Here is an 18,925-nt window from a genome sequence, read left to right on the forward strand (position 1 = left end):
CACCCCAAGCTATTTGCTGAGAGGCATGTTGAGTCCATGGAATATTTTATATTTTGCCACAAGTTGCGGGAAAATTACAAACTTTTTTTTTTTTTTTTTTTTTTTCACAAAGTTGTCACTAAATGATATATTGCTCATGCATGCCATGGGCATATGTGAAATGACACCCCAAAATAAATTCTGCTGCTTCTCCTGAGTACGGGGATACCACATATGTGGGACTTTTTGGGAGCCTAGCCGCGTACGGGGCCCCGAAAACCAAGCACCGCCTTCAGGCTTTCTAAGGGCGTAATTTTTTGAGTTCACTTCTCACTACCTATTACAGTTTTGAAGGCCATAAAATGCCAAGATGGCACAAAACCCCCACAAATGACCCCATTTTAGAAAGTAGACACCCCAAGCTATTTGCTGAGAGGCATGTTGAGTCCATGGAATATTTTATATTTTGCCACAAGTTGCGGGAAAATTACAAACTTTTTTTTTTTTTCACAAAGTTGTCACTAAATGATATATTGCTCACGCATGCCATGGGCATATGTGAAATGACACCCCAAAATAAATTCTGCTGCTTCTCCTGAGTACGGGGATACCACATATGTGGGACTTTTTGGGAGCCTAGCCGCGTACGGGGCCCCAAAAACCAAGCACCGCCTTCAGGCTTTCTAAGGGCGTTACAGTTTTGAAGGCCATAAAATGCCAAGATGGCACAAACCCCCCCCCCCAAATGACCCCATTTTAGAAAGTAGACACCCCTAAATTTAGGGGTACACTAGTGAGACTAGGTAATAAATGGCGGGTGCCCTGAAACTATAAAAAAATAACTAACCAACCAGCGTCACCTGTAACAGTTATATGGTGATCACTGGTGAAAGGGTTAACTAGGGGGCAATCAGGGGGCTTTATGCGGTAGTATATGGGGGTCCCTGGCGCTATAAAAAGCTGCGGCGAACCTAAATACCTACCTGCCTAACTAGCGTCACCTGTGACACTAATACAGCGATCAGAAAAACGATCGCTTATTAGGCTGGGTTCACACTGGAGCGATGCGGGAACGCCACGAATGCGCGGCGGGTTCCCGCATCGCATGCCTCCCGGCGGCAGTTCACACTGCCCTATGCGAACTGCTGGGAGTGTCAGTGAAATGTTAATGACACCCCCAGATCAGTTCGCATATCGCAGTGCGATCTGCAAACTTGGATCGCATGGTGTGAACACCCATGCGATCCGATTCTGCTGCGGACCAAAAAAAGGGTCCCGTGCGAGTTTGCGGCGGGTGCGGCGGGTGCGACACGAATTCAGCCATACTATCTGTATAGCTGAACTCGAATCGCACAGAGATCGGATGTGATTTGCACTGCAGTGCGGTGCGAATCACATCCGTTCTCATAAACCGCTGCAATGTGAACCCAGCCTTAGTGACACTGGCGACGGGGGGTGATCACGGGGTTAAACCTTTATTGGGGGGGTTAGGGGGGTACCTTAGAACTAAAGGGGGCTAACCCTAACTGCCCTAACAGTTATTAGTCACAAATGACACCTGCCGGGTGATCAGGGGGTTAAACCTTTATTAGGTAATAAATGGCGGGTGCCCTGAAACTATAAAAAAATAACTAACCAACCAGCGTCACCTGTAACAGTTATATGGTGATCACTGGTGAAAGGGTTAACTAGGGGGCAATCAGGGGGCTTTATGCGGTAGTATATGGGGGTCCCTAGCGCTATAAAAAGCTGCGGCGAACCTAAATACCTACCTGCCTAACTAGCGTCACCTGTGACACTAATACGGCGATCAGAAAAATGATCGCTTATTAGGCTGGGTTCACACTGGAGCGATGCGGAAACGCCGCGAATCCGCGGCGGGTTCCCGCATCGCATGCCTCCCGGCGGCAGTTCACACTGCCCTATGCGAACTGCTGGGAGTGTCAGTGAAATGTTACTGACACCCCCAGATCAGTTCGCATATCGCAGTGCGATCTGCAAACTCGGATCGCATGGTGTGAACACCCATGCGATCCGATTCTGCTGCGGGCCAAAAAAAGGGTCCCGTGCGAATTTGCGGCGGGTGCGGCGGGTGTGGCGGGTGCGGCGGGTGCGGCGAATGGCTGAACTCGAATCGCACAGAGATCGGATGTGATTTGCACTGCAGTGCGGTGCGAATCACATTCGTTCTCATAAACCGCTGCAATGTGAACCCAGCCTTAGTGACACTGGCGACGGGGGGTGATCACGGGGTTAAACCTTTATTGGGGGGGTTAGGGGGGTACATTAGAACTAAAGGGGGCTAACCCTAACTGCCCTAACAGTTATTACAGTCACAAATGACACCAATGCAAAAAAAAAAAAAAAAAAAAAAAAAAAAAATGACATTGGTGTCACTGTGACTGGGGGGGCAGGGGTAATTGGGGGGGTGATCGGGGGGTAAAGGGGGGGTGTGAGTGTGCCTGGCATGTTCTACTGTGTGTGGGATGTGTTGGTGCAACTCACTGATCCGCTCTCCTCCGTGTCGGAACGAAAAATACCGACACGGAGGAGAGAATACATCACTTCCTCTCCTGTGTTTACATTACAGGAGAGGAAGTGATGTCACCGGGGATTTCCATTCGTCGGGAGCGATCGCGAGGGGGTGGCCATGAATGAATGGCCGTCCCCTCGTCCGGGATCGCTCCCGAACGAAAACCGACCGCCGCAGGCACCGGGCGGGGGCCCGATCGGGCCCCCGACCCGCGGGAGGCAAATCACGTACATGTACGTGCTTATGCCTGCCCGTGCCATTCTGCCGACGTACATCGGCGTGAGGCGGTCGGCAAGTGGTTAAAGAGGGCTTCCAGATTCCGTTTAGCTCCCTGCCTGCGGACACCCACAACTACAGACCAGGGTTGTTGGGAAGAGGCCCTTGTCCCCATCAATATGTACCCTCCTCCCATGTTGAGGGTATGTGGCCTGGTACAATTCAGGAGGGGCCCCCCCCCCCCCCCTTTCCTGACTGACCTTGCTGCATGCTTGGATAAGGGTCTGGTGTGGATTTTGAGAGGGACCCCCACGGCGTATTTTTTTGCATCGCCAGCAATTTAAAAGTAATTTTTTTCCTCTTTATAAAATGTCACCTTTAGGCCCCTTTCACACTGACGATCCGTTCAGGCCCGCCTGTCAGTTTTTTAGGCGGACCTGAACGAGTGCTCCATAGAGCTATATGGAGCGTCGGATGTCAGTGGTGACATGTCCGCTGACATCCGACCCGCTCCGATCCGAAAAAGTGTGATGGAGGAAAAAGCTATTTTTCCATCCGTCTGCGGATCGGATCGGGTGACGACGGACACTGCGGTCCGTCGTCATCCGATCTCCCATAGGGGAGAGCAGCGCTGTGACAGGTCTGTCCCTGCGCAGTGTGCAGAGATGGACCTGTCATCTCCCTGCTCAACGGGGATCGACGGAGTGATCCCTGCTGAGCAAATGGATATCCACGGGCGGATCAGAACTGATCCGCCCCGTGTGAAAGGACCCTTAAAAGGTTCTATACACGTTACAGATTTGCTACTTTACAGGCAAAGGGGACCTCCCAGGCACTATATTTAAAGTATTTTGTTTTCACGTTTCACCAAGCATCATTAAAATCATTGTTCCTGTAAAAAAAAAAATCTTTTTAAAAACAATTTTTGCATTGATACATGTCCCCCAGATCAGTACTCGCCCCCCCATACGCTTTTTTTTATGGCCAATAATTTGCATATAAGCCTTCAAAATGGGGACTTCATTTTTCAAATTCGGGTCCCATAGACTTCAATAAGGTTTGGGTCCAAACTTTTGCAATGTTCAAGAGTTCTGCAGAAAACTGAACCCGGGAGTGTTCTGCCCAACTCATCCCAGGAGACTGGGGGGGGGGGGGGTGAGGAGGGGTTCTCTCAGCTAAGCACACCCTCCTGGCGATGCCCAAAAGGCAAGCATTCCGAGAAAAGTACATTACATGCAACCAAATTTTTGGTCAGATGTACCGCCTTTTGCTACCAGTCTGTATGCAACCTAAAAGAAAGCATTTTTTTTTTTTTTACTTCAGTATTTGTTACGATTACCCCTATTTTGCAATCCGTTCTCAATTATTTTCAAACAATTTTTTTTTATTGGTAACTGCATAAAACTAGAACAGATTAAAAATGGATAGGAAAGAAATTCAAAGAAAAGGGTTTTTCATTGGCTTCCCTTAGGACTAGATGTGACATTATTAATCTGCTGGGTAGGTTTACTGCATAATTGGAATTCGATCATTTTCATATTATCAAATATTTGAGGCCCTAAAATTGACTTTACCAACAACATTGGATCGCAGATAACAGACAAGCTTCTCTTTCAAATAGGTGTCTATCTACATTAGATAACTCGCATTTTGTTGCCCAAAGAGATTTCCAAACGTTTCCCTCTTAACCTCTGACCACTTCTCACATTTTCCAAGTGAACTGATGACTTGAGCATCTCAAAGTTTTTCCTGGATGGAAAAATGTAAGGTAAACAAAATCTATTGCTCGGCATTGTGCATCTCCTACAAATGATACCTATACAAATCCCACCAACTTAAAAAAAAAAAAAAAAAAAAAAGGGATTCAATGCATCCTTAACGTGATTGTAAAGACAGAAGGTTTTTTTTTTTGTTTTTGTTTTTTGGATCTTAAAGCGATTGTAAAGTCTCGATACTTACTTGCTCTGTGCAGTTGGTTGTGCACAGAGCAGCCCAGATCCTCCTCTTCTCAGGTCCTCTTCTGTGATTTAAGCAGCCCCACAGCAAACAGCTTGAGCTGCAGCTCCGTGTTCATTCAGACACGGAACTGCGGTTCGGCCCCGCTCCCTCTCTCTTATTAGCTAACTGACAGCAACAGGAGCCAATGGCGCCACTGTTGTGTCTCGCCCAATGAGGAGGAAAGTCCTGGACAACCGAGGCAGCTGTGGTCATCACTGATTAGGGAGGGGGCTCAGGTAAGTATTAAAATGGCTGAGGGGGGCTGATGCACAAAGAAGGCTTTACTTTTTGCTTTTACAACCCCTTTAATGCATTCTATGCATTAAGATTAAAAAGTCCTCTGTGTGCAGCAGCCCATCTAATACTTACCTAAGGTCCCTCTAGGTCCAGTGATGTTGCAGGAGTGTCTCGGTTGCCCGGGACCCCCCCCCCATTGGCTGAGACAGCAGCGCTAGGCTACTGGCTCCTGCTGCTGTCAGTCAATCAGCCAATTAAGAGAGAAAGGTAGCAGGGCCAGCCGTGGTTCCACGTCTGAATAGACACAGGGAGCTGTGGCTGGAAAGCCAGGAGAGCCGAAGGTGGACCCGAGAAAAGGAAGATCTAGGCTGCTCTGTGTAAAACCACTGTACAGAGCAGGCAAGTACAACTTTTTTTTTTTTTTTTTTTAGTTAAAGATAACAAAACGACATTGTAATCACCAATAGGTTGTCTGGGTCTCAACATGCACGCATCAAACATGATAGACTACGTAGATCAAAAGATAGCAGAAAAGTCAGTCTTCGCCAGTGTTTGCTTCAATCCCCCTTCTTCTTACCCCTGGGATTCTTCCTGTAGAGTTTTCACATAATCCTGCTCACAATGTTCTTGAAATGCCAATATTGTTGACAATTTCTTGCCTTCATTTTCCTAGGACTCCAACATAGATTTGGTTATGTTAGGTGTAATTTTCTCATGTTTGTTTGAAAATGCGCTCGGTTGTACAATTTTCCAGTGTTTGGTGTTTATTGGCAATGTGTGTCAATTTTCTGCATTATAAATGCTTACAAAAAAAAAAAAAAAGATAGCGGAGGGATGTCACTTCCAGATGTTGGATTATATCAACATGCAGTGCCCCTGACCAGAGCCCCAGATTGGCATAGACATCTCAATATAAAACAATGGTTAGGTATGGAGCAAGCCGCCTATGCCAGTGGTCATCAACTCATGTCCTCAGGGCCCACTAACAGGCCAGGTTTTATGTATTACCTTGGGGAGATGCAGACTGGAATACTGCAATCACTGAGCAGCAAATGATATCACCTGTGATGCAATTCAGTTATCTTGCAAACCTGGCCTGTTAGTGGGCCCTGAGGACAGGGTCGATGACCACTGACTGGTCTATGCAACACATTGAAACCTCTTCTTGTGGTGTTCCACTTTTCCCAGCAATGGAACTCCGTGAACACCTAACCATCTCACCGACATGGCATATTTATAAACACACATTTGTGGTTTACAACATATCCCCATCCCACTCACCCTTATTCCCTATTCTAGGGAACCTGTAGGTGGAACCCAGTCTATAGGACAAGCATGTACATGATGAAAACCAGAGTCGCGCACAAGCTTACATTTTTAAATGTAAACTGGCCGACAACTGATTTCATGCTACACTATCCAGATTTTACATTACCGAGAACTTTGAGGTTCCTACAACTGTCTCAATTCAGCAGAATACTTCCGAACGCTCACCATTGCCAATGCTACCCGACCTAATTTGAGAGGGAGTGTCAGGGAGAGGGCCTGATGCGACACACATTATGTCACACAAAATATTAAAAGAAATCTCAGAATCTCTGCTACAACTCCTGGACCACTGGGAAAGGGACCTACAGTACAAACTACTCTATCCACTGCAGCTAGATCAAAAATTCTCAAGCTCTCATTTAGGTCAGTATCAGGTATCGGGCTACTAGCCAGTGACAAGGTTGTATTATACCCCCTCACTCTTAGCCCTTGTACACACGGTCGGACATTGACAACCAAATCCGTTGGAATTTGTCCGACGGATTTTGTCCGACACTGTTGCATACACACGGTCGGACAAAGTTGTCGGAAAATCCGATCGTTTAGAACGTAATGACTTAATTTCGTTACGTTGGGACTACGTTCAGGCTAGTAGCCAATAGCTTTGGTCTAGGAATTTGATCTGAGCATGCGTGACACTTTGTCCGATCGGAATTCTCTACACACAAGCGGACAAAGTCCAGTCGGATCATGTTGTCGGAAAATTTTATAGCCCAGCTGGAAAACTTGGTCCGTCGGATATTCTGACGGAAACAGTCCGATGGAGCCCACACACGGTCGGATTATCCGACAACACGGTCCTATCGGACATTGTCCATCGGAATATCCAACCGTGTGTACAAGGGCTTACACTCTATTTAAACACTCAGTAAGCAACTCCTGCTTGCAATGTCAGACTGGGACAAGTCATTTACTTCATATCTATTGGTCATGTCCTGCACTTTAGTCCTTGTGGACTCAAGCACTCCAGGTCAAAAATTAACCGAGCGCTCCATGCTTAAAGCGGGAGTCCGCCGGGAGTCCGCGTTTTTTTTTTTTTTTTTTTAAAAAGCCAGCAGCTACAAATACTGCAGCTGCTGACTTTTAAAATAAATAGTGACACTTACCTGTCCAGCGCGCCCGCGATGTCGGCACCCGAAGCCGATCTCTCGATCGTCTCTCGGGTGCTGCCGCCGCCATCTTGGGTATGGGAATCAGGGAGTGGAGCCTTTCGGCTTCATTTCCCGGTTCCCTACTGCGCATGCGCGAGTCGCGCTGCGCGATAAGGATGGACCCGCTGCCTCTGGGATCTGGGTGTTTCCCAGCAGGCAGCGGGGGACTTTCGGAAAGGGGCGTAATCTATGCCCCTTTCCGCAGAGAGCTATCCCGGAAGTGGGTGCAGATACCTGTACTGTACAGGTACCTGCACCCCCCTCCCCCCTGAAAGGTGCCAATTGTGGTGCCGGAGGGGGGGGGGGGGGGGGGGGATTCCAATGAGTGGAAGGTCCACTTTAGGGTGGACCTCCGCTTTAAAGATGCTGCAGATTTCCTCCTTAAAAAGGATATGTAAACATTCAATTTTTTTTTTTAAAACAAACCTCTCATACTTACCTCCTCTGTACAGTTGGTTTGCACAGAATGTCACCTATCCTCCTCATATGGGGTCCCTCAGTAGCGCTTCTGGCTACTACTCTTCTCAAGTGCCCAGTCGGAGAAGCTCTCTCCCATGGGGCACCCGTGCCTTCGCACACCCCTGTCCTGCTGCGTCCATTGACACAGACAGCAGACCTGTCACGTCTCCTGCGTTATTGGATTTGACTGACAGCAGTGGGAGCCAATGGCTGTGCTGCTATCTATCCAATCAGGCCCGGAGACACCAGCTGGAGCGGGTGTGCTCATCCCCAGCTTAGAACGATAAGGCTCAGGTGAGTAAAAGGGGGGCTGGTGCACTACAAAAGGTTTTTAACCTTAATGCATAAAATGCATTGAGGTTAAAAACCACAAGGGTTTACGACCCCTTTAAAGCGGAGCTCCACTCAAAATGGGGAAGTTCTGCTTCAAAGACTCGTCCCCTGCTCCTCTTGCACAATTGGCAATTTTGAGGAGCAGGTACCAGCTTCCCACTTCTGTTCTGAGCACCGCTCGGAATGGAAGTTTTCCTCCCTCCCTCTTGCAGTCTTCTGGAACACTGACAGGTGTCAGATGACTGCATCCACCAATCATGATTCGCAGCACGACTCGAACATGATCAGTGGGCACCCGGCTGTGAAGCCCACAAGCTGTCACAGCTGGGTGCCCATGGTGAAGGTGGTGGCGCCAGGAACTGAAGACAGCAGGTGAGACCGACTGGGGTGAGCACACCGCTGGATCATGCATCAGGCTGTTTTTTTTTTAAAGTTAGTTGCTATAGTTTTTGTAGCTGCTGACTTTTATTTTTCTCACAGGTGGCTAGAACTCCTCTTTAACAACAAAGTCCCTCTAAATCTCTACAAAAAGTCAATTCACTTAGTCAAAACCAAAGTAAACCCATTGATTTAACAGTTATAACAGTTACATTTCCATCATGCCAGGAATGCCAACTGTCACTTTGGTTGTGCTCTCAACTAAATTGTCAAACCATCCAATGGCTGGTGTCATAACAGATCATATATACAGCATCATGGCAGCTGAAGATTAAACAAAGGCCAAGATGGCAGCTTCCTTGCTAAAAATGATAGGAGGGTTTACTTCCACTATAATCCAGCACGCTCTTGTATACCAGTGAACTAGAAGTCCTATACGCCAACAATAGCATAATGACTGAATTGTGAAAGTTAAGGATTAGAATGATGAAGAATCTGAACAGTACTTTGTTCTACTGGTTAGAGTTCATATTTAAATGTGCCAGAAGAGGAACTTAGGTTCTATGCGAATACCTCTTTTCCCTCAAGGGGACCAGCCCCACCCTCAATATCAAGTGGATACCACATCTTGAGATAACTTTTACTTGTTGATACTGGTGTTGGGATTACCTGCATCCCTATAATTAAAAACTGGAATATCGGGTATTCTATATACCTAAAAGTACCACTGCCTACAAGAATGGTATTGGATGTATGAAGTTTGTTGTATTTTGCAATATACTTGCATTTAATTAATGTATATGCTTATGATGTACTGTAAGTACACTGTATCCATGTTTCTGTGTCTAGATTCAGAGTATTACTTTGTCAATTAATGTGAACTGTAATTTGTTTTGATCAGTACCGTTCATGTGAAAAGGAGACCAATAAAGGACTATAGCATTTAGTATTTTTCAAACAGGAAGAAAACAATGTCAAGTTCAATGTGAACAAAAAACGGGCAAACTAGAGATGACCTGCTTTGTACTGAAATGTCCTTAGTACATTCAGAAAGATATAGTGGTTAAAATATATATATATATATATATATATATATATATATATAATATATATATATATATATATATATATATATATATATATATATATATATATATATATATGTGTAAAAAAGATGCCCATGTGCAATTATTCCCATTTTCTATGCACTCCGTATACAGTAAATCTACAAAAGTACTGAAACCAAGATGGTATCTTACCTGGTTCGTCCACGATGCTCTGCATACCAGGCAGTGATCCTCTCCTCCCACATTTCTGGAGTCATCTGATACAGGTTAATTACCTAGGGAGGGGAAAAAATAAAAATAAACTGTGCAACTGAAAACCCCTGGAGCTGCTTACAACTCTCAAATAACTCCAATGAGGCCATCTGAAGCTTGGACTAGGTAAGCACTTTGTCTCCTCTCACTTTAAGGTTTCTGCAAGGATGAGGAAGAAAGTGAGACCAGAACCTGAATTAGAGTTACAGTGGATATAAAAAGTCTACACACCTTTGGTAAAAATGTCAGGTTTCTATGATGTAAAAAAGAGACAAAGAAACCATTTCAGAACTTTTTCCACCTTTAATGTGACCTACAAACTGTACAACTCAGTTGAACAATAAACAAATATTTTAGGTGGAGGAAAGCAAGACTAAAAAACTCAAATAATGTGGTTGCATAAGTGTGCAACCCCTCTTAAAACTGGGGATGTAGCCATGTTCAGAATTAAAGAGGAAGCAAACCCTGATGGGTTTTACTTCCCCTTTTTGCCCGCTGCAAATGAAAAGCATAATGGGCTAGTACATCATGTGCCACTTACCTGCAAAAGAATCCAGTGATGTCCCCTGTGTAGGCACATCCATCTTCTGGCCCCTCTTCTTACCAGGCCGCGGACTCCAGCTCTGATTCGCCAAAGCCGTGTGATGTCACTCCCGCGCATTCGCACGGGAGCCGTGATTAAGGGCGCTTACTTTTGTTTTTTTAGCCGCGCATGTGCCGTTGGAATTTTCAGCCGACTACAAGTGAAATATCTCCTAAAAACAGCGCACATTTAGGAGATATTTCCACTACCTATTAGGTAAGCCTTATTCTAGGCTTACCTATAGGTAGAAGTCCAAAAAGTGGATTTACAACCACTTTAAGCATACACATTCAAACCCATATTAAAAAAAGGAGTCAGTAAACATCTTCCATCATTTAAAGAGCCTCTGATTAACCCCAAATAAAGTTCAGCTGTTCTAGTAGGCATTTTCTGACATTTTCTTAGTCGCATCCTACAGCAAAAGCCATGGTCTGCAGAGAGCTTGCAAAGCATCAGAGGGATATCATTATTAAAAGGATGTCAGTTGAATGGTACAAAAGAATTTGACGCATTAGATATACCATGGAACACAGTGAAGACAGTCATCATCAAGTGGAGAAAGTGACATTACCAAGAACTGGAAGTCCCTCTAAAATTGATGAAAAGACGAGACAAAAAACTGGTCAGGAGGCCTACAGCAACATTAAAGAAGCTGCAGGAATACCTGGCAAGTACTGGCTTGTGTGGTACATATGACAACAATCTCCCATAATCTTCATAGGTCTGGGTTATGGGGTAGAGTGGCAAGACGGAAGCCTTTTCTTACGAAGAAAAACATTCAAGCCTGGCTAAACTGCAAAAACAAATCTGAAGTCTCCCAAAAGCATGTAGGAAAATGTGTTATGGTCAACAAGGAAAAACAAAAAGGTTGAACTTTTTGGCCATAATTCCAAAAGATATATTTTTAGCGTAAAAACAAACACTGCACATCACCAAAAGTTTACCATAACCACTGTGAAGCATGGTGGTGGCAGCATCATGCTTTGGGGTTGTTTTTCTTCAGCTCGAACAGGGGCCTTAGTCAAGGTAGAGGGATTTATGAACAGTTCCAAATACCAGTCAATATTGGCACAAAACCTTCAGGCTTCTGCTAGAAAGCTGAACATGAAGAGAACTTCATTTTTCAGCATGACTGCGACCCAAAGCATACATCCAAATCAAAAGGAATGGCTTCACCAGAAGATTAAAAAGTTTCGGAATGGCCCAGTCAGAGCCCAGACCTGAATCTGATTGAAAATCTGTGGGGTGATCTGAAGAGGGCTGTGCACAGGAGATGCCCTAGCAATCTGACAGATTTGGAGTGTTTTTGCAAAGAAGAGTGGGCAAATATTGCCAAATCAAGATGATGCTGTAGACTCATACCCAAAAAGACTTGAGTGCTGTAATAAAATCAAAAAGGAGCTTAAACAAAAAAGTATTAGTTTAAGGGTGTGCACACTTATGTAACCCCATATTATTTTAGTTTATTTTTTACTTCCCTCCACTTAAAATGATTTCTGTTTGTTGTTCAACTGAGTTGTACAGTTTATAGGTCACATTAAAAAAAAGGTGGAAAAAGTTCTTAAATGAATGATCTTTGTATAATTTTTTTTACATCACAGAAACCTGACATTTTAACAGGGATGTGTAGACTTTTTATAGTCACTGTACATTGCTCATATCATTGCTGACATATTGTATATGGTAATACTAAAAATGCCTGATAGACACCCCATGGCTATTCACAACACACAGGGTTACAATATTCAAAACTCATTCAATTATATATCAAAAAGGGACTGGTTCACTCAAAAAAAAAAAAAAAAAAAAAAAATATTATATATATATATATATATATATATATATATATATATATATATATATATATATATATATATATATCCATCCCTCTTTAGCGCACAATTTTTTTTAAATAAAACTTATTAACTGAAACATGTTAACTGAATAATGTAGCTCTTTTGTGGAAATAATGGTCTCGGTTGTTAGTGGGCCCTGAGGACAGGGTTGATGACCATTGAGCTGAAGGGTAGGTATAAAATAATCTTGATGTACATAATCCTAACAAAGTGTGTTCGAAAAACATTGTTCAGGCATATAGTATGTGATTCTAGAATTATGACAGTGCAGCCATATTTGCTCATTATATAGGCAGGTTCTGCTTCCTTTCTCAAAACGCAAGTTGCCCAACTCACTGAAAACAATGCATAGCTACCTTATCTCAGTAGTTAGACAGTCATTATAGTTGCTAAGCTTCCCTCTCACTAGTGGATTATCAGCAAAAATGTCTAGGTTTAACAGGATTACAACTATACTGGAGAGCAAGCCTAAATAAAAATCTCCAAGAAATACATTTCATGTAAAACTCAAAATATGTGCTTACTGAAAAAAAAAAAAAAAAAAAAAACCTATGCAGTAGCTTTAAAGATACACAGTGCAAATTGACAAGGACCCTCCAGGTTCACTTTGTTCCATCTCACTGATACTTCTCTCTCTCTCACACAATCTTCACTGTGCATCATAGCTGGCATCAAAATAACTAGCGTCAGCTAGCGTTGGAACCTAGAGGGAGCTGTGATGTCACCCCCTCCATCATGTGACAGGCCGCTAGGACCGAGCGCTGCATCATTGGAGGAGGTCACATAGTAGTATTAGTATGGTAGTTTGCCCAGGCTGCAATGGAGGAGTGGACTACAGGGTAATGCTGGAGTGGTGTGGGTCAGGAGGCTGTACAAAGACACCATCACTTTGCCATGAATAGAAAAACTGACCATGTCTCTTTCACAATGGAGTTAAAAATCACTATTAGATTTAAAAGGTGTAATACAAAAATTCTCATCAGAGCCAAAATTTACATGCCGCCCCCCCCCCCCCCCCCCCGACAGAATACAACTTTGGAAGGGATGTAATGTATTGTATTGTACTATAATGTATTCTTTCGTTTCCGAGCATGCATGATCTTGGTTTTGAGATTATTTTCAGACGAATATCGTACCAATTAAAAAAAAATAAATTGTTAGCTCTGCTATCGTACGAGAAATTTTTTCGTCTTTGTCCCTTTGGATAATTTTGCATGAACTGTTGTGATATGCTCCCTAGAAGGTGTGTACGAACAATTAGATTATCGGACGATCACTTTGAAAGCGATATTTTTCACCCAGGTTTAACACAACAGTCTTAGCTCATGTTGCTTCACAGCAGACAAGTCCAAGTCTTTAAAGTGTATCTATGGTCAAAATGTCAAATATACTAATTTCTACATTGAATTCCCATCATTTCTAGCCTATTAATAGAATGATCCTGAATTTATCAAATGTATTTTTGAAAATCCTCCATATTTACGTCCTTTAATTCGGTGACACATTCACAATGCCCTGTGAGATGGCACTGCTGTGTGCCCAGACCTGTTGAAGGAATTTCAGTAGGCACAGTCAGTACAAGAAAAGTCCCACCTGTAACATCACTGCTTGCAGGCAGAAATCTGATATGGAATATGTAGTACTTACAAATCAAACGTAAACCACACGAAGCAGCCAAGAAGCCATGCAGTAAGTTGGCCAAAAGACAGGCAGCACTCACAACATGAAAAGATTTTCCAGGTTGGCTTATATTTGTCAAATATAACTATTATTTGTTTGTGTTATTACAATGGTGATATTATAATACTAAACGGCATGCTATGACTAATGGGAAAGAACAGGAGAAAGATCGTTTTAAAATCAGACTGGCTGCAATAAATTCATTGCAACTGCCAAAATAGTGGACTAATTATGTTGGCAATACTGTAAAGACGACTTTATTTTTAACTCGTACTCATATCTAAACTAAACTCACCCTCTTGGGAAGTAGTTCCTCTTCTGCCAAAAATCCACGTTTGTGTACAGAAGCATCATAATCTCCATACTAAAAAGAGAGAAAATAAAAAAAGTAAAACTCTACATAAGAAATCAACTCATGGAAATATTTGGAAAAGTGCAAGTGTGTATTGTTCATAGTAAATAGACTGTTTTCTGTTTTTTACAACTGCTGGTTTCAAGAAAATGCTCTCAATTAAAAAGAGAAAAGTGTGGGGTATTAAAAAAAAAAAAAAAAAAAAATTACACATATACTCACTTTTATGCCTGCAGCATAGGTGTGGCTCTAAGAGTGAGAGCCGATCACTCAATTCTTGGTCTTCATTGAGCAGAGTGTAGTGACAGTCAGTCACGCTCTCTGCTCTGTCCCTCTCCAGGGCTCACTGTGGCAGCAAGCGGTGGAGAAAGGTGGGAGCAGCTGGCCTAGGCTCCCTGTGGCTCCCTAGGCTCCCTGTGGCATGCTGAGAGGCTGAGCCAGCGGCCCCAGCCCGGCATCTTGGTGGCTTTAGCCCGCTGTTGGCTGAAGCTGGGTCACAGGATTGCAAAAATAAGTGCACTCTTGTTACCCAGAAGATAAGTGTGGCCAAAAAAAAAAAAAAAAAAAAAAAAGCTTTGGACGTACTACTTTTAGGACAGGATTAAAAAATAAATAAACAAACAATGAGACTTTACAACCACTTCAATACATGGCACTTTCCCCCCTTCCTGCCCAAGCCAATTTTCAGCGCTGTCGCTTTGTAAATTACAATTGGGCAGTCAGGCTGTGACCAAACACATTTTTTAGCATTTGGTTTCCACAAATAGAGCTTTTGTTTGGTGGTATTTGATTTTTTTTTTTGTTTAGCAAAAAAATTAAGATTGAACAAAAATAATATTTTTTTCGTTGTTATAAAATTTTGTAAATAAGCAAGTTTTCTCCTTCACTGATGAGGCTGCACTGATGAAGTGGCACGAATGGGCATCACTGATAAGGAGGAACTGGCAGGCATTACTGATGGGCCCCGATTGGCATGATTTATGTGCACTGAGTGGCATCCCTGGTGGTCATGGATGGCATACATGGTGGGCATCTCTGGTGGTCCTGGGTGGGCTGCTCTGATAATCAGCACAGACCCTCCCTGTCAGGAAAGCAGCCGGTCGACTCTCTTCAAGTCACGTCTGTCAGACGCAATAGAGGAAAAGCTGATACATGGCTTTTCCTGCTTACACCATGATCAGCTGTGATTGGACACAGCTGATCATGTGATAAAGAGCCTCTGTCTCTTTGCGTAGATTGTTGTTGCGGTGTGTCAGACTGATACACCGATTGCGCGCTGCTCACCCCCATGGGCACGCGCCAGCTTGTTTTCCTGAAAGACCAGGATAACAACCACTGCCCAGCCATCATTCTGCTATAGGCCGGGCGGGAAGTGCTTAAATAACAAACATGTTATACTAAACTGCTCTGTGTAATGGATTTGCACAGGACAGCCTGGATCCGCCCCTCCTCCTCCTGTCGAGTGCCCCCACAGCAAGCAGCTTACTATGGGGCACCTGAGCCAAGCTGCAGCTCCATGTGTCCATTCAGACACGGAGCTGCCATTCAGCCCTACCCACTCTCTCTTCTGAGTGGCTAACTGACGCCGCTGTGTCTCAGCCAAATCAGGAGGGAGAGTCTCACAAGGCCAAGGAACTCGTGGACGTCGCTGGACAGACATGGGGGATCAAGTATTAGGGGGTGCTGGGAAGGCTGCTACACACTGAAGGCTTTTTAGCTTAATCCATAGAATGTATCAAAATAAAAAAAAAAAACCTTCTGCCTTTACAAATCCTTTAAGTACAACTAAATGCTAATTAAAAGGTGCTGAAACTCTGCTTACTGAGTAAACTTAGTGTTTGTAAACCCTTACAAACCACTTTGACCTACAGGTAAACCTAGATTAAGGATTACCTGTAGGTGCAAGAAATATCTCCTAAACCTGCACGGTTTAGGAGATATTTACAAAAAGACAGCATACCATGTGATGCATAGTAGCCCATTATACTTTACCTTTGCAGGGAGACAGAGGAAGTAAACCCAGGAGGGTTTACTTCCTCTTTAACAGGAATGCTATCATACAATGAACAAGGTGTAATACAAAGAAAAAAAAAAAAAGTTGCCCTACTCATTTTCAAAATCTTAAAAGAAAACTACTAACAAGAAAAGAGCACTGGTACATGAAGTAGTTTACTAATTAGACAAAGTAACCTCTTTCTGCTGAGTATGTCAATCCAGATTAACATTTGATGTAAATATTAAATTCACAATGAGCACCTACATTTTAGATTATTATTTTCACTGTCCAGGCAAAGCAATGCAGTATTCTACTAGAAAGTCAGTTAAGAGATGGCACCGATTAGTCAATAGTGAAAAATTGACAACAATGAAAATGAAATACAATGGATTTCTAAATTAGTTCAATGTGCTCCAAAACACAATTTTTACTGTCTATATAAAGAATTCCTTAGATGCCCATCAATGATTGGATGGAATGTCTGAAAAACTTTGAATTGGCACATGGATGTGTAGTTGTAATAGCGATCTTATTTTCTCAGGCTAATTGAAAGAGTTGAGTTAAAAGGTAACATAAAAAGAAATGAGAGTGCAGGGTGTCTTTTCAGAGTTTCAAATTCCTATTTCACAAACTCATCCTAGGATTGGATGCCAGGCTTCGCAAATTTATCCTTGGACCAGCTTTCTGTTGGTTGAGGAAGTAAGCATAACAATGTGAACAAACTTCTGTATATTATAGCCAAAATATAAAATGTGACAGCAGGGAAGAAATCCTGTAATGAATAAAGCAAACCATACCACGCCTCTCTGCAGGCTGTGCCCGTAAGCTCCAGCTAAGCATGCACCTGAGGATTTAATTGTGCCAAGTGTAAAAGGGAGGTACGCACCGGCAACGTTTTTTTTTTTTTTTATTGGAGCCACGTTCAAGAAAAACAAAACAAAAAAAACGTCATATATACATTTGAGTTTGGCAAAATGAAGGAAAAAAAAAAAAAAACCCACCTTTGCTTGCACTGCATATGAAGCTAACAGCACAGATGCTTCTGGAGGGCAATAGATTTTCTCGTCCAATATTTGCTTTTTAACCTGTTCAATAGCACACAAAAAAGATTAACATTTAATAAAGTCAATACTACAAATACAGCAAGCTACTGAAGCTACTAGAGGCTACAATAGTTCAAACACTGTGGCACAATACTATGCCTCTACGTCGGCAGAATGGCACGGACAGGCAAATGGGCATACAGGTACATCCCTTTAAAATTTGCACCCGTGTGTACGAGACCCTGCTGTGAACTCAGTGAGAGTGTGATCACGTGTATTCCGGCAGACTCGATGTCCGCAGGGATACCCACGAGCTTCTCACGGAGAGGAAGAACGGGGAAATTCTGATGTAAACAAGCATTTCCCCGTTCTGCCTAGTGACACTGATCAAAGATCCCTGTGATCGGGAGCGGTGATCGGTGTCCATGCCCCCCCAGTTAGAATCACTCCCTAGGACACACTTAACCCATGCAGCGCTACCTGGTGGTTAACCCCTTCACTGCCAGTCACATTTACAAAGTAATCAGTACATTTTTAATCACACTGATCGCTGTATAAATGTGAACGGTCCCAAAATAGAGCCAAAAGTGTCCGATGTGTCCGCCATGTTGCAGTCACGATAAAAGAAAGAAAAAATAATTTTTTTTTATAAAAATGCCATAAACTATACTCTATTTTGTAGGCGCTATAACTTTTGTGCAAACCAATAAACGCTTATTGCGATTTTTTATTTTATTTTTTTATACAAAAATATGTAGAAGAATACGTATCGGCCTAAACTGGGGGGGGGGGGGGGGGGAAGAGAGAGAGAGAGAGAGAGAGAGAATGTATATATTTTTTGGGGATATTTATTATAGCAAAAAGTATATAAAAAAAAAAAATAGCATTTTCTTCAACAATTTTTCACTCTTTTTCTTTAGAATGCAAAAAATAAAAACCGGTGAGGTGATCAAATACCGCCAAAAGAAAGCTCTATTTGTGGGGAAAAAAAAATAACATTTTGTCAGTTAAAGCAATGCAGTGTCGAATCGCAAAAAACACTCTGGTCTTTGGGCAGCCAAATGGCCTGGGGCTGAAGTGGTTAATATGGAAATAATTTAAAGTCTCTAATCTGGGCACATGTGCACTTTAAAGCTGTATTCTAGGTTCAATAAAACCATGTTGTCTGCCATAATAAGTTTCCAGCAAACATGAAAAGGCCATTGTTTGCATTACAATTGCAGTACTTTTATAGAAAGAAGGGATTCTTTATGTGCAGGAGCTCCATCCAGGTCATTGCTTTTCATCTTCACTTCTCCTGCATTTTGGATATCTAGATCCTGGCATGCCCAATTTAATTAAATACACTGAAAACCCTCAAATCCACTAACCCTTCCTCCCATGTCCGATTGTTGGTGACTTTCCCAGCTAAAAGAAAGAATTTAAGCACCAATGCACAATGTCCATCAAAATCAAAAACACTTTAACAGTCCTCACATGTCCC

At 43.0% G+C, this 18,925-nt stretch overlaps 1 protein-coding gene across 3 annotated transcripts in view; it reads right to left on the minus strand.

The window, feature by feature from the left end:
- Positions 1–18,925, minus strand: part of NF2 (NF2, moesin-ezrin-radixin like (MERLIN) tumor suppressor) — a 171,960-nt gene that overhangs the window by 117,338 nt on the left and 35,697 nt on the right. For all 3 annotated transcript variants that reach the window (XM_077461223.1, XM_077461222.1, XM_077461224.1), the window contains exons 5-7: positions 17,401–17,484; positions 14,347–14,415; positions 9,873–9,955 (exon numbers count right to left, since the gene is read on the minus strand). In XM_077461223.1, coding sequence (XP_077317349.1) covers positions 9,873–9,955; positions 14,347–14,415; positions 17,401–17,484 — 236 coding nt within the window. The remainder of the gene's footprint in view (positions 1–9,872; positions 9,956–14,346; positions 14,416–17,400; positions 17,485–18,925) is intronic.

This window comes from Lithobates pipiens, unplaced genomic scaffold (assembly GCF_037356315.1).
Source record: "Lithobates pipiens isolate NorthernLeopardFrog02 unplaced genomic scaffold, aLitPip1_a1.2 Scaffold_3, whole genome shotgun sequence".
NCBI lineage: Eukaryota > Metazoa > Chordata > Amphibia > Anura > Ranidae > Lithobates > Lithobates pipiens.